General features: G+C 34.5%; 2 protein-coding genes across 4 annotated transcripts; both read right to left on the minus strand.

The window, feature by feature from the left end:
- Positions 1-924: 924 nt before the first annotated feature.
- On the minus strand, positions 925-12354 carry LOC141394625 (uncharacterized). Of its 3 annotated transcripts, none has more exons than XM_073969305.1 (5): positions 11569-12354; positions 6106-6290; positions 5923-6046; positions 5506-5845; positions 925-3319 (listed from the first exon to the last, which is right to left on the minus strand). In XM_073969305.1, the coding sequence occupies exons 1-5, from the start codon at positions 11622-11624 to the stop codon at positions 3023-3025; spliced, it is 1002 nt and encodes a 333-aa protein (XP_073825406.1). In that variant the 5' UTR covers positions 11625-12354; the 3' UTR covers positions 925-3022. The 3 variants fall into 3 exon arrangements, with proteins under 3 accessions (XP_073825406.1, XP_073825408.1, XP_073825407.1); XM_073969307.1 differs by lacking the exon at positions 11569-12354 and adding an exon at positions 8579-8705 and having other exon boundaries at positions 6106-6331; XM_073969306.1 differs by lacking the exon at positions 11569-12354 and adding an exon at positions 6974-7916.
- Positions 12355-16392: 4038 nt separating this feature from the next.
- LOC141392386 (ras-related protein Rab6-like) lies at positions 16393-17076 on the minus strand. The gene has a single exon (XM_073965334.1). The coding sequence runs from the start codon at positions 17074-17076 to the stop codon at positions 16393-16395; it is 684 nt and encodes a 227-aa protein (XP_073821435.1).
- Between the last annotated feature and the right edge of the window lie 6276 nt (positions 17077-23352).

Here is a 23352-nt window from a genome sequence, read left to right on the forward strand (position 1 = left end):
AGGTAAAGTTAATACTACAACAAATACAACTCGAACAACAACCACAAAGGAATTTGTTTTTGTTTGTAAACCTTAGTGTCAACGTAAATGTAAACAAAACAAGGAAATGTCTATAAATTATTGGAATTTAAAAAACTAATAATTTTTCACATTTGATTGAATATTTTGGAAAACATGAATGAAAACTCGTTAGATTTTCAATTTGAATGTTTCCATATCATTCCACTAAATGCATAAATTCTCGCAGAAAGTAGAATACTTGCAAAAATGTTTCGGGTCGCTGGTAATTCATTGAAAAAAGAGAAGATGTTTCAATCATTTGCTTTTGAAAACAAAAAAGCACATGTTTATTAGGGCTTTATTCTTTTCAAGTTTAACAAAATACCACACATATTAACAAATATTGTACCGCCTCTATAAGCGGTGTTTTAGTGTGCGGCATGTCGTTCGGACCTGGAGGAGGTTACATGTCAATGATATGAAGCCGTCTTTATGGGAAATAGTTTTTTTTTTTCTGATGAATAAATTTGTTCTTCAAAAATATATATCCCTAATATACATCGAACATAGAAATAAATACATAAAATGTCGAATGGAATTTGACACTAACACTACAACCCAGTTCAGTCAGCTGGGTATTGCTGCTACCTTTTCTTGTTCTACCATGACCTGTTCCATAAATCATAAAATGCTATGGCAGCAGACCTTATTCTACATATACTCAAAATTGTAAATTTTGCCGGGGAGATGTCAGAAGAAGACGTTCGACACAGTCCATCTTCGAAAATGATTTGAGGTGTCAGTCTATGTGGGGATTAAATAATCTGAAACATCAGATGATGCGGCTTTATTCTTTCCGGTCGTTTGAAAGTTAATATTTGAACTCCTTTATTCATAAGGCGACAAGAGTATAATAACACGAAATTTATTAATTAAACATAAATCTGTATTTTAACACATAATACAAATAAATGTCTATACACAAAACTATGAAACAAAAAAATAAAAATATTCTTTGCCAATTTCAGTTTTTCCTGAAATGCTATTATATAAGCATTTCAGTTGATTAACATTTATTTTAATTTGGTTATTTTTCTTTTTTCAAATTCAATTTTTGAATTACAAGAATTTTAAAGTTATGACTCAAAAAGATCCTGCCATTGAGAAAATTTTGAATATTTAATTTTAATTTCAATTGCAAAAAATTTCACACATCTGAAATTTACATAGAAAATAAACAAAACAAAAAATTAAGTATACAAATAATTTTTCATACAACTTATAAAATTTATTTTGAACTAAAACTAATAAATCAATTAAGAATAATCCTTAAAAATAATAATAAGAGAAATTTAATTTCTCTTCAAAAAATATATTAAAGAACATAAAAATTTACTTCATAAAAATAATAAAGATAATAAAAGTTTCAATAAAATATAACTTTTGATTTATATGTATGTATGTCTTCTTCTTTTTCTTGGTAAGGTAACTTCGTTTCGTTTTTTTAATGACTTCACACTTCAGTGATGTATGGAAAAGAAAATGTGGTTCAATAGCAGATTTTATTTATAAATGGTTTCATTAAATAATAATTCAACATCAAGTTTTGTTTATAAAGTGAAAAGGTTATGTTAAGAAAAAAGGTCTATGTCCATTTACTTTAAGCAATGATACTGATGATAATTTGGTATTTTAGATGAGTTATCTTTTTGTTTTGCTTTATTTTTATTTTCTTTATTGAGACAGACGACTGACTTTGTGGGTTCGTGTGTGTGTGTGAACTATTTTCATGAGAATGTTTTATTCACTAAAAATAATAAAAATTGTAAATTCTAATAAAACCTAAAAATACTTTTCAAAACTTTGGTTTTTTTAATACACTTGGGTGATCGCTGGTTTCTGGCAATAAATTTACAAGAAAACAAAACTGTTATTTATTCCGAAAATATTGCACAAACGTTAAATAAAACAGAATTGTTTTTCTTTAGCACAAATGATATTTTCCAAAAACCGGCCCGAAGTGTTTTTCATTGTATTGTTTCCAAAAATGGTAAAGAAATTTTAAAATATAATGCTAATCAAATTGCATTGATGTTATAGTTCTGCCTAAACATTGCGTTCAACTTTGTCGTGTATGCATGTCTAGAGGTTAATGACACAAAGGGTCATTAGTGTCTTGAGACGATAGAGAAAAGACAAAAATAATTATACAAATCATATAACGTCCTATGAAACATAGGCTATTACAATAAAAACCCAAAAAACTACCAGAGAAAATAATTTTCCTCCAAAATAGATAGATTAGATTTGTTGTTATTCATATTTGTTGTTGTCTCTCATTTATCCCAAGTGTTTTTGTTTTGTGATGCACATTAGAATGTTGTGCATTTTCATGTAGAGCCGGCCGGTCGGCCAGTCAGTAATAGTCAGCCAATGAAACGGTGGTGGTGGTGATGGCGGCCAACAATGTGCTTCTTCTGCATTCCATAACAATGGTATGTAGTATGTACCATCATCATTGCCATAGAATGTTACATATGTATGTCCACAAACAATATAAAGACAATTGTTAACAAAATCGACAATGACTAATTGTTGTTTTTCTTCTCGTTGGCCAACTGAAAAAAGTCATTACTGTTTTGTAATAATTGTAGCATATTCAAAATGTCCCACTCATTGGGTTGGGATTACATTTTGTTCTGGTTCAATGTTATTTTTTGTCTCAATAAGATTTTCTTCATCTAAAACACCAAATTCGTGGTAACCTCCTATAAACTAAAATATCATTAGAAACGACGATAGGTGTTAATGGTGTTGTTGTTGATAAATAAATATTTGTTTTTGTTGATTCTAAAGAAGCTAAAGCCATCACTACTACAATCATTTTAATAATAATAATAGAAACTACAATAACAGTGTCCATATCTTCTGCTTGTTGTTGTTGAATTTGCATATTTGCTGTTCTAAGGATAATAAAATAAATTTGCAAATTATCACTGATCTGCAATTGGCCAACCACTGGTCACCAGAGATTCCGTGGTAAGGCATAACCTTCTTTGGATACATAAACATTACGATCCGAATATACTTGAGCTTGAGGTTCTCCAGCGGAAAATTGTTTGAGTTTATTCATTTCGCCGGGAGTAGCAGCTGCAGCGCCATCATATGTTGTTATTGTTTCGGTTTTACCATCAACAACACGCGTAACCGTGGTCGTTTTATTACCCTGCGAGTCTTGGGTAATTTTTGTAGTTTCATATGTTCCATCGGGTTTGCGTATAGTTTTAGTCATAACACTTTGACTAAACATTTTGGGACCCTGAAAACAAAAAAATATTTAAATTATTAAAGCAATTACACAAATAAATAAAGTTAGAACTTCCTGCTGTGGTGTTCGACCATCGGCTAATATGAAAAAGGGTGCTTCTATAGACCCCTTTTGAAAGCAAAGGGTGCTTCTATAGACCCCTTTTGAAAGGAAAGGGTGCTTCTATAGACCCCGTTTGTAAGAACAGGGTGCTTCTATAGACCCCGTTTGTAAGAACAGGGTGCTTCTATAGACCCCGTTTGTAAGAACAGGGTGCTTCTATAGACCCTTTCGGAAACAAATATACTTCTATGGGCCCTTTTTTAGACCCTTTCTGAAAGAAAGGGAGCTTCTTTAGATCCTTTTCTGAAAGAAAGGGTGCTTCTTTAGATCCTTTTCTGAAAGAAAGGGTGCTTCTATAGACCCTTTCTCAAAGAAAGGTTGCTTCTATAGAACCTTTCTGAAAGAAAGGGTGCTTCTATAGACTCTTACTGAAAGAAAGTCTGCTTCCATAGACCCTTTCTGAAAAAAGGGTGCTTCTATAGATCCGTTTCTGAAAGAAAGGGTGCTTCTATAGATCCTTTTCTGAAAGTGTGCTTCTATAGATCCTTTCTCAAAGAAAGTTTGCTTCTATAGATCCTTTCTCAAAGAAAGGGTGCTTCTATAGATCCTTTCTCAAAGAAAGGGTGCTCCTATAGACCCCTACTGAAAGAAAGACTGCTTCTATAGACCCTTTCTGAAAGAAAGGTGCTTCTATATACCCTTTCTCAAAGAAAGGGCGGTTCTATAGACCCTTTCTCAAAGAAATGGTGGTTCTATAGACCAGTTTCTGAAAGAAAGGTTGCTTCTATAGAACCGTTTCTGAAAGAAAGGCTGCTTCTATAGACCCTTTCTGAAAGAAAGGCTGCTTCTATAGACCCTTTCTGAAAGAAAGGCTGCTTGTATAGAACCTTTCTGAAAGAAAGGCTGCTTCTATAGACCCTTTTGGAGGAAAGAAAAGCTGCTTCTGCAGACCCTTTGTGAAAAAAGATTGCTTCTATACACATTTACAGTTTCTATGGAACCTTTCTGAATAAAGGGGTGCTTTTATGGACACTTTCTGAAAAAAGGGGTGCTTTTATGGACCCTTTCTGAAAAAAGGGGTGCTTTTATGGACACTTTCTGAAAAAAGGGGTGCTTTTATGGCAGTGTCGCCCACTATATTTCCATCAATACTAAAACATGTGCGTATGCATGGGTGAAAAAAACAACAACCACATGATGTTCATTGTTTTTTATGTACACTTACACTGTACGTGAGAGAGAGAAGCAAATGCAAAAACAACTCAGTGGGCGCCCTCACTATAGAAAGAAGCAAAGAAGCACGACCCTGTTTTATGGACACTTTCTGAAAAAAGGGGCGTTTCTATGGACCCGTTGTGAAAGAGGGGGTACATATATGGACCCTTTCTGAAACACATGGTGCTTCTATGGAACCTTTCTGAAAGAAAGGGTTCTTTTAAGGACAGAACATCCCGATGAGTTAGAGATACGAAACCCTATAAAAGTGCTGTTATTTATTTCTGCAAATTCGTGGTAAGTGCTCCGCATGGGCATTCTGAGAAGGAGGTCTTCTACATAACAGGTATATTTTCACCGATGCGAGCTTCAGGTGGATAAGGTCCTCCCAGACCTTATAGCTGCTGCAGCCAAATCCTTGAAGCAAGCAAAAAAAAAGAAGAGAAGACGAAGCCTGCTTCCCCATGCATGCTGTGGGGTCGAGTCTTATTCTGATCCGAAGCTAAACACAAATCAGACAGTATGAAGACCAAAGAACCTACCCATAATCCGAACGAGATTCGTAAAGAAAATCAATTGACGAGGAGGGAAAGGCAATGGTGCTTGGTTTGACTGAAAATCAAGCATCTTCTTAGAGGACGAACCAACTTCCACAGACTAAGAAGACCATGGTTTTTCAGGCGGTAAATTCATCGATCTACTGCTGTCCCTCCAAAGCTTATAGGAAAGGACGCATGAAGCCTTATGTCAGACCGGCCTATTGACAAGCTCACCACGACGGAAATATTAGCGATGGTCATTGATGCCCAAAGCCGGTGAGCGCTTATCATTGCACCACTGCAGAATTTTTTTTTTCTTCCTATACCTAATCTATAATCTTACTAAATGTAATTTTATTATTCTATAAATCGCTAACTTACCGTATAAGTCCCCTCAAAGGCACCACCGCCCCCAAATGAACCTCTCGGCATCATCGGTGTCATGGGTGTCATTATGTCCGGACGACGTGGGAATGCAGGAGGCGGTGGTGCACGTTTATGCTTCTCTTGCTGCACATCATCATCTAGGGTACCATGAATTTTTCCCATTATTATTTCTTCATCACTCAGTTTCGGTTTTCGATTCCAATTGCGGAATGCTTTGTTGTCATTGCGTGGCAAAATGTGACTCGGGGTTTCGGGATCATGCAAATGTTTCATAACTTCTCCCTCACCATTGGCGAAACGTTGTAGCAATGAATGTAATTGATCGGGATATATTCTAGAATATACAAAACAATAACAATAACAAATTAGCTTTAGTAAATGAACAAATGTTTGTTTGTTAATACTACTTACTCTCCATCCAAATCGGTGTCATAGTATTTAGCTTTTTGCTTTTCAAATTCCTTTAGGATTTCACTTTCAAAACCGGGCTTTAAATAATCTTCTTTGATATTCTTTTCAACAATAATGTTCTTGTCTAGAAAATGAAATTTGAATGTTTTGATTTATTTAATATTTGAATGTAAAGCGACTTACCTCCACCATCCATTTCGCTAACGGCTTCCAAAATTTGTTGCATCTGACGTTCAAAATGTTTTTGCAACTCCATGGGATTGGTGAATATTTGGAAAGCAAATTTACGATCATCATCAAATAGTTCATCATCGGTTTCGGCCTCTTCAAACCATTGCGGTTTACGGAATTCATCCTTGGCCAAGGAGCTGAAATGTAATAAAATAAATATATGAAATTCAATTTTTTACTTATTTTAGTTTCGCGGGGCAGTTGATCATCCGTTTCTTAAGCATAATAAATTGTATTAGGAACTTGAATGCCAAGTTAGGAGATACAAAAGAATATCTAGAGCAGCTCGACTGCGTTTACGATTTCTACCATCCATATCTCAACTCCTATTTCTAAGCGCTATTTGGGATTACAATCGACAATCACTTATTGTTTGCCGGAATGACATCTTGATATTTAATTTCGGGATTTCACCTTCCCCGTGACAAAATAAGTGAAGGAGATTGTCGAAGGCTACTGCAGGATTAAGAAGAGTGGGGTTACCCATGGTTTTGACCATATCAAGCTCAATATAGATTTTTCTCGTCCAGGAAGTAATAAGATATTGCAAGGGATAAGTTCCCATTACGCGGCTGCCTGAGGAATACTGTCAACAGAGACAGACCGCAAGGGTTGGTTCTCTCACCTCTGTTTTGGTTTCCTGGGTTAAATGAAATTCATGCCTGCTTCAACCAACTGAAAACTAAGGTTGTGGTCTACGCTGATGATGTGGTAGTGCTGACAAGCGGCAAATTTTTACCAAACCTGTCTGACCTCACGCAAAGTGCTCTGGTGCAGCTGGCAAGCTGGGTCCATGCTGAACAGAACTTGTACTACTCACCAGGAAACGCAAAATTCCCGATTTTCAGCCTCCAACTTGAACGGAGTTGCATTGACATCATCTCCGGAAAATACATGGGTACAGTTATGTACTCCACCTGCGAGGATGGTTTTTGGCTCCGATATTCAGGATCGTGGCAGACTTCACATTTCGGACATTAGCAAGTCTTAAACTTAATCCATCGTCAACTTGAATTATATGGCAGGTGTTGTGTAAGCGATTAAGTTTGAATCATTATCCGTTTGAATCATCATCCGTAAATTTCCTATGTAGGGACACTTGGGCTCAAGGTTTCTCTCCTCTGAACGGTCTGGCAGTATATACAGATGGGTCCAAGATAGAGGAAGACACTGTCCCCGGCGTTTACTGCGAAAACCCATTAATCAAATACTTATTAAAGTTTACTGATAGCTGCAGCGTCTTTCAGGCAGACATTATTGCTATAAGGAAAACAGCAGGATTGGTGAAAGGACATAAAGGCAAGCAAGGAAAGCACTGCATGATATACGCAATATCGTTAAATTTTGCAGGATTTCAGGTCTTAGTAATAAAATGGGAAATGAATTGCTAAAAGAACTATCTCTCAGTCTATGGACCTACAGTTGATGAATCTGTTCGCCAATCAATGTGCTATTACAGCTGCAAACTTCGTGAGATCTACATCGAGAAAACACATCAAAACTGACTTTTGGAACCTGGATACAGAACATCAAAAGTAATCTCGCCTGTGCTGTGCCAGTTTACTTAGCCTTCTGCATATTTGATTTGCTTTGATTCAATTAATGATTCATCTTTTTTCAATTAACTTCCTTTAGCTTTGAGGGGTGACCTACCTTTGACGTGACAACGAACTTCCTGAGATAGTGCATCGACCTAAGCAAGATCTCTTTCCGTTAGCTAACAGATTTACGATTCAGTTCGGAAACATTCTCGGTCGATTTTCCTTCCTCAACTGTGTCCTGGAGCTGAAAGATATTTCGTTCTATCGACGTGGGCCGACCATTAGTACTCTTAGATTCGCGACTGTCCTGGCCACATAAAATTAGTGCTTTCTAATGAGGCTGAAGTCAGTCGCTGGGACGATATTACTCGCGTAAAATGTATTTAAAAACGATAGGGAATTTTCAAAACGATCTGCGCCCATACATCGGTATGAATGTAGATCCCACATATAACATACATAGGCCAATGGGGTCTACCGGAATAGATTAAATATATGGAAGTTCCTCTATAGAAACTCAAGACTGTTGGAGTATAGCAGGAGTGAAATATATAGTCTGAAAAGGATAGTTATAACCACTATCTCTACTGCTTCTTTCATATTTGTACAGAGTGAAATCGGTTACCTTTCTTCCTTTTAATCCCTAACACACAACCTTTGTTCCTGAACTTGCAATACCCTAAAAGGCATTTGGTATTTTTTCCTTTATAAATTTTTTTTTCGAACGTTCCCACGCCTCACTTTCCCACCCCTGCCGACCGAGGGGGCGACCTCCATTTTACGTAGGGATCGCGTACACACCATGATCCGCATCATGATGGGGTATGAGAGGGAAATTGAAAACCAGCTACAGAATTTACTTCATCAGCTAGTTAGTTACTTACTAATACATTTTTATATACTATTCATTTAAAAATAAAATTATGTTAGATTTTATAAGGTCAAGGCTCATGCCAAAGTCTACATTACAATACATGGAATTAAAATCTACACACATTTTGTTAATAGGATCTCCCATAGAGTAATTCGTGCGGTGGAAATCTCTAAATAAGGGTTGATAGTTTCTAATTGTTCTACAAGGAACATTTATTCTAATAGATGATATTAAGAAATCCAAGGGAATATTACCCATTAAAATTTTATGCACCATCATAGTGTTTAACATTGTGCGTCTACTTTTTAATGTAGGTAATCGAATTAATTTTAACCTGCTTGTATATGAAGGCAAGACAAAATCGCTATTCCAATGTAAACCTCTCAGTGCAAAAAGCAAAAATTGTTTCTGCACTGATTCAATTTTATCAGAATACATTGCGTATTGAGGGTCCCATACAACAGAACCATATTCTAATATAGGTCTTACAAGTGACGTAAATAGTTGTTTTGTTATATAGGGATCTGAAAATTCTTTGGCCCATCTTTTTATAAATCCTAAAACTCCATGCGCTTTATTAACAATAGAAATTACATGATTATTAAATTTTAATTTTCGATCCATCAAAAGGCCAAGATCAACAAATGATGCTACAGTTAATAATTGAGAACCGTTAATATTGAATTGCCTTATTAAAGAAGAAGATCTGGAAAAACACATATGTTTACATTTTTTTAAGTTTAAGTCCATACAGTTGATTTTACACCATTGAAAAAGGCTATTTAAATCACTCTGGAGAAGATCAGCTTGCTTTTCCGATTTATGAGTAATGAATAGCTTGACATCATCAGCGTACATTAGCAATCTAGAATGCATTATTGAGTTTGGCAAGTCATTTATAAATAAAAGAAAGAGAACCGGTCCGAGGTGACTTCCTTGCGGAACACCCGATGGCACGTCAATCGATTTTGAGACACATCCATCAAACAAAACTGTTTGTGATCTATTTTGTAAATAAGAAGATATCCATCTTACTAAATTAGTATTAAAGCCCATATAATCTAGTTTATACAACAAAAGCCTATGGTTAACCCTATCAAATGCTTTGCTGAAATCTGTATATATTGTGTCAGTTTGATTATGCCGAACAAATCCTTTTATTACATTCGATGTGAATTCTGTAAGGTTTGTTATGGTCGAAAGACCACTACGAAAACCATGCTGACATGGACTTAGCATGGGTTGAATTTTATGGGAAATTACAGAAGTAATTAATTTTTCGAACAATTTAGGAATTGCACTTAATTTTGCAATTCCTCTATAATTGGATACATTAGTCAGACTGCCTGACTTATGTAAAGGTACAATATAAGACTTTTTCCATATTGCGGGGAAATGACCGAATTTAAGGGAATAGTTAAACAATAGAGTTAAAGGGGTTGACAATGCAACTGAACAATGCTTCAGAATTAAACTAGGTATTCCATCGGGACCTGGACTTTTAATGGGTTTTAAACATCGCAGACTTTTGGAAACGTCTTGGTATTGTAAGAAAGGCATGTAAATTTCATCAATCTGAGATAATTTATAAGGATATGTATCTCTAATTTGGCAAGATGCACTTGAATAAGTTGTAGCAAAAAATTCTGCAAAACATTCAGCAATATCTGTGTTTTTAGTAAATTCTTGATTATTGAATTTCAATAAAGAGGGCTTAGAAGGTGTTTTTCTTTTTAAATTAACAAAGTCATAGAAGGACTTAGGATTGGACTTAAAATTTTCTTTAATCTTGTTAAGGTACTCATTATATGATCTACGAGATTCTAGCGTATACTTAGACCTAGCTACAGAATAATTGGCGTAGTCAATTGAAGAACCTGACTTTTTATATTTACGAAAAAGTTTATTTTTGGAATTTTTTATAGTTGATAACTCAGGAGTAATCCATGGAAATTTATAAGAATTTGTGACTTTAATAGTTGGAATACATTCAAGCATAAATTTATTTATGATCTCATAGAATTTGTTAATTTTAATATCAAGATCAATATCACTGCTGCAAAGACATACCGATGTCCAGTTACTAGAGCATAAAAACAGATTGCGATGTTGATAGGAAGAAGGAAGTACTCGTTCAGAAATTTCAACGAATGCAAAAATCAAAGAATTCGCTTTATGACAGTTAGGAAGCTGAAAATGGTAAGGAGTAAATAGACAAATCCTTTAATTTTTAGAAATTTTAATTCGCTGCTGCTGCACAGAGCAATTAATATTTACATATCAACATATGAGTTGGGTATATTTAACAACAACCATATATACCTACCTGAAAAGCTCCCAGAAGAGCATACCAATTACGATGGCATTAATAAATACATCAATGTGGAGGATACACACTCTATTAAATTCTTAATGGAACCATAAAATCCCACATCTATAAGCTGTGTAGCTATATATGGGTTCAAATTTAAAGTTTTTCTTCAAAGAATTTCTAAAGAAATATATAGTGCGCAGCCTCCAAAACAGCCATGCATATACTACACTATTCGTTTATATCCTTACAAGGGGAGGGAGCGAATGGGTGAATGGAACTTTTGCAACAATAACAATAATTTTGTCTATACTGAAATGGTCCATATACAAGTGTACACACAGGACATCAAAGGAGGTATACACCACGACCGCCCGCAGAAGTATAAACAGCCAGGAAATTTGATAGATAATTGCCTGCTGAATGCCGAGACTTGCTTGTTTTTATTGATTTTGCTCTTCTTGTTCTCTTGTAAAGAAATATGTTGGTAAATTCAAATTCTCTATCAGCTGGCAGTCAAGCCAATCCAATTCTATAGTATAGAAAGACAGTAAGGCATTTATGCAATTGTATTCACCAAATGAAAAATATAACCAAACCTAAAGACAAAAACAAACCTAAAGACCCCTCAGTCAGTTTAGTTTTGGAATAGAAACGTTTCCAAGGGAATTAAAATCAGTGTTACTTACTCTTTATCCTTGCCATCTTCCTCGGTTTGTTGGAACATTTTCTTTAAGATATCCATAGTTAGGAAAAACAATATTTGTTTGTGGTTGAATAAAAACTCGCGCAAATCAAAGGAGAATTTTTGCCCCAAAATATGTAACCCAAACAATTGGAAATAAAAGAAAACCCAAAAGTATCTCACAGATTATTCTTGTACAAGCAGTTTGTTTTTGTAATTAGCTTTTATTCTTTTCGTTCGTTAAGCAAGAATATAAGAATATGCTCGAATGTTTTTTTATTTTTCCTTTGCTTTTTGACTATTTACGATGCGCTATGACACTTTTCTCGTTGTTTGTTGTTATCTTATTGGGTCTGCTATTTTTTTTTTTTTTTGTGAAAAACAATTCCAATTTTTTACACAACTTTTTTCCCGAAATTTATCCGCGCGATATTGTCGTCTGTCCTGTACTCTGTCCACACAAATCAAACTAATCTGTCAAACTCCACTGAGAAGAATATTAGTTCTCTGCTGTTTGTTTTACGTGGTAGATATGTTCTGATGCGCATGTTTTATTTCACCATAAATTTTGTTGGTATCAAACAACCCTTCTTATGTCACTTTTTGTTCTATTTTTTAATATTTATTTTATTGCTCTTTTGTTTTTGTGTATTCTAGCGACCTCTGTGAACAACTGCAGCAAATTAATTGTTGTTGATGTTCACTATTGGCCGCTCGGCAAACGTCTGTCCACAACACCAAAGAAAAGCCGAAAACACATCCAACGTTTCAGAAATGGGCCAAATACATAGGGTCCGTTGTGTGACGCGTTGCGCGTTGAAAACAACAACCCCATGAAAAATGTGTAAGTGATGCCAAGTTTGCTTGAAGTTTTCAAGTGGTTATTGTAACTCAACGCTCAAGGTTAAAATACATTGAACTTTGTAGCTTGCTTCACGCTCAATTTCATGTAGAAGAATAAAGGCCAAGTACTACCTAATTCAAATGCTATCGAATTCATTTGAAATAGCTAGTACTTTGCCCTTAGTCTTTTACATGATCACGCTCAGTTTCATGTAAAAGACTAAAGCGGCGTATTTCATTGTGTTTCTACCTTCAACGGACCGTATGTGCCGAGGCCTTAGTCCCGGTCCACACTAGAGTGATTTCATTGAAAAAATTGCATGAAATTATGCGTTTCTAGATCGACCTCCATAGTAGAGCAAAATCACAAAATTGCTGTAGTGGGGAATTCGATTTAAGAACACCTAATTTCATGAAATTTTTTAATGAAATTCACGTTAGTGTGGACCGGGACTTAAATGCGGCAGCACACACGGTGAGCGTTGCGTTACAACAACCACATGAAAACCTCAAGTGCAAACTTGACATCACTTACACACTTTTCATGTGGTTGTTGCAACGCGTCTCACAACGGACCGTATGTATTTGGCCCATAATGGCCCCGGCACATACGGTACGTTGTGCGTTGCGTCACGCGTTAAAACCAACAACCACATGAAAAAACTGTAAGTGATGCCAAGTTTGTTCTTGAAGTTTTCATGTGGTTGTTGTAACGCGACGCACAACGTACCGTATGTGCCGGGGCCATAAGTTATGAGTCATTTCTGATAATGCCTTGTTCATACTAATGGCCCCGGTACGTACGGTCCGTTGTGCGTCGAGTCACGCGTCGGAAACAACCCAGCAAAAAGTTTGCATCCGTGGATGTAGTTTAATCAGTTCTTTTCCTATGAATTCACTTATAAATTTTACAAGAGAGCGCGCAGCTAGGATGCACTCCATTTTGCTTCCACAGCACACAGCTAGGATGCACTCCATTTTCGATGCAAATCACGGCTTAAGATGCAGTGCTTTGTATTGAATTTATATTCATTCTCCGGATTGCATTTTTAATCAGTCTATAGATGCAATAAAAATGCAAGCCATTGCGAAATATACCAAAATAAATAAAATGCATTTATTATTTGTGTAAAACAAGAACTCAATGAACTTTATTATATTTATTATATATATACACATGGTTTAATAAGAAAGGTTAGCCAAAGCTTTATGTCAATTTAATTTTTTTCATTCCAGTATTCCTAAAACTTCAAAACAAAATACACAAAATGTGTATGTGTGTGTGGTGTTTGAATAATATGCCAAACAATTTTAAAAACAATCGAATTCAATGATTTTTAAAATTGTTTTTAGGCCATTTGTATGGAAAAATTTCGTCAGATTTGCATTAAAACAATCATTTTATCATATTCCCAACTCGATTATGTGGAGAAAACTTAACACTTCATTCATTTTTATCGTTTTTTATAAAATGCTCAAAAAATGTATTGTAAACAAACCCACTTGTTGCTTTTATTTTGAAGTTTTAGGAATTCAGGAAAAACAAGGGTTCTGTAGATTTTTTTCATTTAAATCTACCTCTTTACTTATACCATGTATATACACAAATTTAAAAAAAAAATCCATTAAATTCAATCACATTTGAGCTTAAGGCCTGGGTACATAAGCTGCTTTGCCTGGTTGCCTTGCTTTCCTGCTTCATTTTTGACATAATTAAAATAAAAGAATAAAGGAGGCCGAGCAAAATTTCGACCTGGGTTGCCCTTTTCTTTTTTATTCTTTTATCAGAAGCAAGCAAGGCAACCAGGCGGGGCAGCTTATGTACGTAGGCCTTTACTTCCTTCGCTCTCAATTTAATCCAAGCGCATCTGATTTTGCTTCATCATCCAAAAGGTTTTTTATGTTGCCTTCCCATCACTAGTTCAGCTTTCGACATGGACTCCAACTCCGCTCCATTAAAAATTTCCGTCTCGTGAATTACCGCAAAAATGTTCGCAACTTAAGTTTTTATTTCTTTATTTTATAACAAATTCTCCGAAATGTATACACTCTTGTTTGTCTTTTGAAGAAATGTGTAGGGATCAACCAACTGGTTTTTTTCTGTAGGGATCTCTACAGCAACTGCTTATAAAAGCGGTGTTCCTTTACTTACCTGAGGTTACCATTTTTACCATTTGTTACCATTTTTAACCTGCAAAGCGTTCCTTAACCCCGAAAAGTGGCAAAAGTGGAAGCAATTTTTAAGAGAGTGAGAGTGGAGAGAGAGCGAAAATGGCTTTCTCTTCTACCACAGGCTACCAGCAAAATTTCTGCAGGTAAAAAATGGCAGAACTGATTTTTCGACTTTTGTTTGACGAAAACAAAAGAAAAAGTCGAACGCTGATAAAACTAAATTAAAAACTGTGAAATAAAAGACGAAAATTGATTTTTTATGTTTCTTTTCGACATTGCTGCCAGACCTACCATTTTTCCGTTCCTTTACTTTTCTGGTAAAAATGTTCATGAGAGAGCAATTTTGAGCAATTTTACACTTTTCTCTTTTACCACCCTTACCATTAAAAAAGTAAAGGAACAAAGCTAAAATGTATCGAACGGAGTGCATTTTCATAACTCTGTTGGACTACATCGAAAGATGTAGTGAAATCATAACTCCAATTGCACAACTTCCAAAATTTTTTGCTGGGAACAACTACATGAAAAAAGTGGAAGTGATGCCAAGTTTGTTCTTGAAGTTTAGAAACAAAAATCAAATTCCTGCCAGAAAAGGCCTCTGCACATACAGCGCGTTGAGAGTCGCGTTACAACAACCACATGAAAACTTCAAGAACAAACTTGGCATCACTTACATGTGGTTGTTGTTCTTAATGCGTGACGCGACGCACAACGGACCGTATGTGCCGGGGCCAAAAGTCTGTGTACCAAAAAGTTTATTTTGGTAGGCCTCTCTCTCGTTAATTTTGAAAATAGAAAAAATTAAAAAAATGTGCTGAAAATACCAAAATTGTGAGAAAAAATAGAAAAGATGAATGAAAATAATATAATTAAATATTAAATAGATATCTGAAAGAAGACAAAATAGTTTTTCAGTTCATATCAATTAATTTTACTAATTTTTTTGGACGAAACTTTCTTTAAAATCAGTAAATAAAAAGTATGAAAATATGAATCCTATTGCTATGAATTATGTACCATGTCGTATGAACGGGTTAATTCGTGTACATAATCATGGTACAATCAAGTAGTGGTAGGCCAGGTATGAAAATCACTGAAAAATGGAACCCTGCAGCCATGGCTTAAAACGTCAAATGGCATGGTACAATAATAATGGTAGATGTATCTGAATAGCTATCCCGTTTAAAAAAAAAAATGGAACTTAGAGCTCCACTTTTTATATGTTAAAAGTGCCAAATAGAGTAAAAACTTTTTTAGCTAGGCTCCAGAATATTCTTGTTGGAAATGTGTTCCAAAAATAGCAAAAGTTCTTCCCAAACTTATGACAGTGAAAACATATCATTCACTTATTTTCTACTTGACAAGTCTGGCTAATCTGGCATCGTGATTGCTGGCATCCGATTTGCAGATAAATGTCAGCAGAATTTTTACAAAAATTGTAATTTTTACATTCCCGTACTTTTTGAACAAATTTAAATTAATATCAATATTTGATAAATCGTTCATTCGTAAGTTTTGCTAAAAAAATTCAACAATTTTATTTTGCCACGCGAATACACATTCAACAAAAATCAACAATTTTATTTTGCCACGCGAATACACATTTTTGCCCATTTTTAATTTTAAAATGTATTGTAACAGCAGAAGTTTTTTGTTGGAACAATTCAAGATGCATCTACCTTTATGATTGCATAATGTCAAACATAGTACAAAATGTCAACCCTGCTTTTGACAGATTAGGCCATAAAAAGAAAAAAATTGTAATCAGCTGTTAGCTGTGTCCTACCTTTACTTTATTCTACCATGTACATAATTATGAGAGCAAACAACAAGATTCAAATGCTGGTATGAACATGGCATAACAAAAACATTTTCTTTTGTTTTCGTTTCTTTTCCTTTCATCTTCTTTCTGCAATTCCAATTCAATTCTTTGGTCATCCCCACTTGACATATCTCTCGGCGCTGATCTTACGAAGGGCAACGCCATAGCTACACGATCAAACAGTTTCTTCACATTATAACTTGTTTTAGCGCTTGTCTCTATGAACATTACATTCAATTCCTTCGCTTTATTTTCGCCATCTTCCGTTGTGATTTCTCGTTTTCCAGCAAGATCAGTTTTATTACCAACCAAAATGATAATAACCTCTGTACCTCGTTCAGCTCTAACATCACTTATCCACTTAGAGGTTTGTTCGAATGTTATTGGTTTGGTAACATCATAAACAACTATTGCTGCTGTTGAATCTCGTATATACGAGGATATTAGCGAACGAAAACGTTCTTGTCCAGCAGTATCCAACAGTTGTAGGCGTACTCTTCGATCATCCAAATGTAAGGTTTTCGATAGAAAATCAATACCAATTGTAGTCTGATATGTATTGTCGAAACTGTCGTACATGAAACGAGTTATCAGAGAAGTTTTTCCCACACTATTTTCTCCAAGGAAAATTAATTTGCATTTACTGATGGCATTGCTAAATTCTCCATTCGACATTTTGACTTAGTTGGATAAGAGAGATTTTCTAGTTTTATGAATCCGCGATGTGTTGTCGCTTGATGATCTACAATAGGAATACTGACTGTTACTTGCCTTATAAGTAATGTTTATTTTTGAAATACGTTGGAATTATTCATAGCTGTGGTTTTATAAGTACACATATTTTTAGAACAATAATAACTCCCTGTTTTTTGTAACTTATTTTTGTTCGTTCGTCTATATTCGTAATAATTTAGGCATCCATAGCTCAGCCCCCAGAAGACATACATAGCTCTGTTCCTTTACGTGCAAGAATCTTCAAGTTTTACTACTTTTTACTCGAAAAGCGTTCCTTTACTTCAGACACCATACAATTCATATGAGAGAAGTTTACAACTTTTCCTACTTTTGCCGGTTTTACCACTTTCAAAAGTAAAGGAACAGGCCGATATCTAATTTTTCGTACACCCGTTTCATATACATATATTTAAGAATTCCTCACTTAAAAATCAGCGCTCTACATTTGAGGTAAGCGAGTAAATCGATCTACAAAATTTGACAATTCGTGTGAGAAGAATAAAAAATTTTACAAAAACAGGGGGTAACTCATTCTTTTTGAAAATGAACTTTTATAAATGTTCTGTAGAATGTCATCATTAGACATCGGATTTTAGAATGTTTTTTATTTCTTATCCGATTGGACTCAAATTTTGGATCTAGACGTTTTGATCAATTTTTCGATATTTGTGGTCACATCAAAAACATGCGAAATATATGCAAAAAATAAGCTAAAATGCAGGAATTTTTGACGAAAATGGTCAATTATAGTACGTTTATATATAACCGGATTTAACAAACCCACGGGGTTTAAAATGCCAATTCCTTTGCGTATACGTCAAATAAATCCTCATTGAGAAGGTTAACCCTGCAAAAGTCTATAATATAAACATGGCCTTATATTTGGAAAATCATTAAAAAGTGTTCTAATTTAATTTTTTGTCGATTTCATGCAGATTATTATGTTACTGAGACTCTGCAGACATTCCGCCACAGATATAAATCTGTAGTGGAATTCTGTAACTCATTTTTTGAGTTACCGATAAAAATCGTTAAAATTAATATGCAAACTTATGAATGAAAAGTTCGAATAAAAGTTGCCAACACTCTTGCTATCGGTAGAAATTTACGCCTGTTTTTTATTTGTCGCTAACTTACCGAAAAATGTCGTTAATTACCGAAATTATAAGCATTTTAATTTTACCGATTTTTGTCGGTAACTCAAAAAATGAGTTAGCAAATCGCACCACTGGGCTAATAAGACTTAAATATAGACATACACCAAATCAGTATTCACAAGGTGAGAAAATTTCCTATAAACCAGCGTTCCTATAACAACATACAGTTTGTCAGACCCAGTTAAGACCCATAGGACCCTCTGTTTACATGTAATTTGACCTGTAGTGAAATTCTGTAACTCATTTTTTGAGTTACCGACAAAAATCTGTAACAATAAAAAGCAAAATTATAAATTAAAAGTATCAATAAAAGTTGACAACACTTTTGCTATCGGTAGGATTTAGCAATAGCGTTATTTTGGTTGTTAACATACCGAAACATTTCATTAATTACCGAAATTATAAGTATTTTAATTTTACCGATATTTGTCGGTAACTCGAAAAATGAGTTACAGAATTCCACTACTGGTACTCCTTGGTGCATATGGTAACCCTCCTAGTACGGATATTCGATGCCTAATGCTTGGTTTACATATACGAAATCCACTCGATTTCAACTCATAGCTCAAACGTCAAATGAAATCTCATCTGGATTTCATTTGACGTTTAACCTATGGATTTGACAGTTGAAATCGAGTGGATTTCGTAAATGTAAACCAAGCATAAAATTGTTGATACAAACCCTGTTAAGAAAACATGTAGTTATTAGGTCTGTACGATAACCCAAAAGTTTGTACAAAGTTGCACAAACTTTTACAAAATGCTGTTCGATAACAAACTTGTTCAGTAAAAGAGAAATGAGAAGTCTTGCAAGTAGTTGCAAGAATTTGCAAAAACTTTTTACTTGCAAAGTTATCGAACAGGCATATTATGTTGTGATGCGCATGTTTTATTTCACCATAAATTTTGTTGGTATCATGGTACAATTACAAAGGTAGATGCCTCAGCCCAGCTGATCGAATCTAAAACTTCAAAAAACTAGGAATTCGCCATGAAAAATTAAAACAAAAAACCATATGATTTGGTAAGTAAAACTATGTTTACATTTACGAAATGCACTCGATTTCAACTGTCAATTCCTTGCGTATAAGTCAAATGAAAACTCAATAAAAAGAGACAACAAGAGACCACTTGGCGAAAATTTTGACAATTCGCAATTCGCCGATGCATCTACCTTTGTAATTGTACCATGATACAATTATATAGGTAGAAACACACCAAAGAAAAGCCGAAAACACATCCAACGTTTCAGAAGTGGTCCAAATACATACGGTCCGTTGTGTGACGCGTTGCGTCATATGGTTGTTGCAACGCGACGCTCAACGGACCGTATGTGCCGCGGCCTTAAGCATGGTTTAATAAGAAAGGTTAGCCAAAGCTTTCTGTCAATTTAAATGTTTTTTTTCGACTGTTTGTAAAACGTCAAAACAATACACACAATCTGTGTATAGGTGTGTCTTTTTACGTGATAATTTGTAATAATTATTACGAAATGTTACTAAATGCTGTCTTTTTACACAAAAGTTTAGTAAAAGAGAGCGAAGTGAGAGAACAATTTTGAAAGTTGTTTGCTGAGAAGTTGCTAAAAGTTGCTGAAAGAATTTTTCCCAGCAACATTTAGCAAGTTCGATCAGCTGTTTTTTAATCATCTGCTAATGGCTAGCTGCTCAATGTTTATCTTATTTTTGTGGAAAAATACTATAAATATTACGATTCAGCTATATTTATTCATTGTTTTATTAATTTATTAATTATTTTTCATTTATTTTGCTTAAAATTTAAGAACTTTTTCATTGTTTTGGAGTTAGTTTTTTTTTCATGCATTGGCGCCAATGTTTTTGTTTTGGTTATCAACTGTTATCTTGATAAAGTTTACTAAATGCTGTCTTTTTACTTATTTCTCTATTTTCGTATCAAAGAGTAAAATCTCTTTTACTCTCTGAAAAGAAGTTACTGAATAATTATTACTGAAAAAGTAAAAAGACACAACTTATGTGTGTGTGCTGTTTGAATAATATGCCAAAAAATTTAAAGAACAATCGAATTCAATGATTTTTAAATTTGTTTTTAGAACATTTGTATGGAAGAAATTGGTTGGCTTTGCATTGAAACAAACATTTTATCATATCCACAACCCGATTATGTGGGGAAACCTTGAAAAAAAAACATTGTTCCACAACATCCCATACGGGACAAGGGAGACTTCTCTCATATCAATGAGTGCACCCCGATTCATATTTAGCTCAATGATATGGGACCTACTGTTTATCGCCGAGTCCGAACGGCGTGTCTTAAGACACCACTTGTGGAGAAGTTTTTCAAGGCTGATATACTCAGGAAATGTCGCCAACATTACTGAGGGGTATTTTGCCACCGTTGAAAAATGTTTGATGTTGCCTGGTCGGGGAATCGAACCTCCGACTTTCTACGTGCAAGTCGGGCGTGCATACCATTGCACCATTCATTCATTTTTCGCGTTTTTTATAAAATGCTCAAAAATGGTATTGTAAACAAACCCACTTGTTGCTTTTGTGTTTACTAATATTGACGTTTTAAGAATTAAGGAAAAAGAAGGGTTCTTTAGATTGTTTTCATTTAAATCTACATCTTTACTTATACAATGATACTAAAGCGCCCCATACACTATCAAATTTTGATGTCAACATTTGTAGTAGTATGTGTAAATTTTTCAAAATATGAGAATGTGTGTGTGAATTTTATGGATTGAGGAAAATCAAAAAAGTTTTGATTTTCAAAATGAAACCCAGTCAATCCGATGAATATGGTTTATTTTAAAATTGTCAAAAAGCAATTCTGGAAAAAAGAACATTGCGTTTGTGAAGAAATAAAAAAAAAAAAATAAGTTCATTATTTTTTAGAGGAAAAATTTAAGATTTCGATTGCAGATTGAAGGCTGATTGAATGCTTTGCTACACACTTATCAAGCACACACGTACGTTAGGCCATGTTTATATTATAGCCTTTTGCAGGGTTAACCTTCGTAATGAGGATTTATTTGACGTATACGAAAAGGAATTGACATTTGAAACCCAGTGGGTTTGTTAAATCCGGTTATATATAAACGTACTATAAGGGGTTCATCGGCTTGGCAATCAAATTTGATAGTGTATGCCATGCTTAAGGCTAATTCGCTCTCTATTCGTTGTTCGAACCCAAATTGCGATATAATTACTTCATTTCCCGTATAAAATTGTGAGAACGAACAACGATTTTTGTACATTGTTCAATTTTAATTACTCTCCGAACGATGATAAAATATGTCCCATCTCTAACAAATGAGAGAATGTATCGAAATAAATTAAATATGACAGGAAAAATACAAAATTTAAAAATTTATTAAAAGCCCAAACATTTTTAGAAAAACTGCAAAACATGAATGAAATGTAAACGGTTTCACGGCTAGTATACATTGAAATCATAGCAAATTTTGTCTTCTCTTTCATTGCAGTTGCATTTCTTATCTATCGGTTCAAATTCGCGTACAAATCTAGATACAAAAATCAATTGCCTGCCAGAAAGCCTGTATACTAAAAAGTTATTTTGGCAGGTCTCTCTCGTTAATTTTGAAAATAGAAAAATTAAAATATTTTCTGAAAACACCAAAATTGTGAGAAAAATAGAAAACATGAATGAAAATAATATATTTTAAAATTAAATAGGTATCTGAAAGAAGGACAAATATTTTTGCACTTCATATCAATTAATTTTCTTTTGGCTGAAACTTTCTTCAAAAACAGTAAATAAAAAGTATAAAAGTATGAATCATGTTGCTATGAATTGTGTACCATGTCGTATGAACGGGTTAATTCGTGTACGTAATTATGAGAGCGAACAAGGTGATTCAAACGCTGGTATGAACATGGCATAAAAGAATAAAAGAGAAAGGGCAGCATAGATCGAATTTTTCTTTTATCAGAAATGACGCCCAACTTTACTGAAACGATGTATGTGTTTGCAAATGTTTCAATGAAATCACTCTAGTATGTACCGGGACAATGATATGTGCAGCTCACTTCACGCTCTATTTCATGTAAAAGAATAATGTGGAGGTACGACCTAATTAAAATGCGATCCTGCGTTACTTTATTCTTTTACACAAATTGAGGTTGGATAAGAATGCATTTCTCAATTAGTCTGTTCCTTTACTTTTGAAAATGGTAAAACCGGCAAAAGTAGTAAAAGTTGTAATCTGCTCACATATGAATTGTATGGTGTCAGAAGTAAAGGAACGTTTTTCGAGTAAAAAGTGGCAAAACTTGAAGATTCTTGCACGTAAAGGAACAGAGCTAATTTGTTCGCACCTTAATTCGTGCGATATAGAATATTTACGAATAATTTACATGAAACAAGAATATTTTAATTAGTTCCATCATTTAAGTGTAGATGGCGTTCAGAGTCGGGGCAAAATTCATATTCGAACAACTTAAGACACTACAGTTTTTGAAGGATTTTTTTTAGGTAATAACTTTGCGTTTACACGTGACAGGACAGTTCAGTACATGTATTGATTGTCAAAAACCCAAAACTTCCCTGTGTGACGTAGGCGTCTAGACAACTTCAAAAACGGTTGTAAAATTATGAACTAAAATCGTCGTTCATGTGCTTTTGTTTTCAACATATTTCAATTATTATCTCACTTATTTTTACAAAAATATCTGTGAAAAAATGATGGACATCTGTGAGACTGCCGACAAATGTAAATGTAAAATGTAAAAGTAAATCAGAGTTGTATTTGAAGACAAACTGTCTGTGTGTAAACGCCAAGTAAGCGTAAGTATTGGCAAGACAATAGCAAAGTTACAAACCGTTTTCACCAATACATCATACTTTTCTCTACACATATTTAAAAATTTATAAATGTATTTGTGAAAAAAGGTTTGTATTTTTGCTATTGTCTTGCCAATACCGGCATTTGTAAACGCAGGGTTTAATAAAGTATGGCCCGGACAGATAACCAGAGCTGGCAAACTATCGATATTCCCAACATTAAGCTGGGTACACATTGTCAGTTTTGAATGACAGCTTTGTTGTTGCTTGG

Source organism: Musca autumnalis, unplaced genomic scaffold (assembly GCF_047663935.1).
Source record: "Musca autumnalis isolate F117 unplaced genomic scaffold, ASM4766393v1 scaffold_2, whole genome shotgun sequence".
Lineage (NCBI taxonomy): Eukaryota > Metazoa > Arthropoda > Insecta > Diptera > Muscidae > Musca > Musca autumnalis.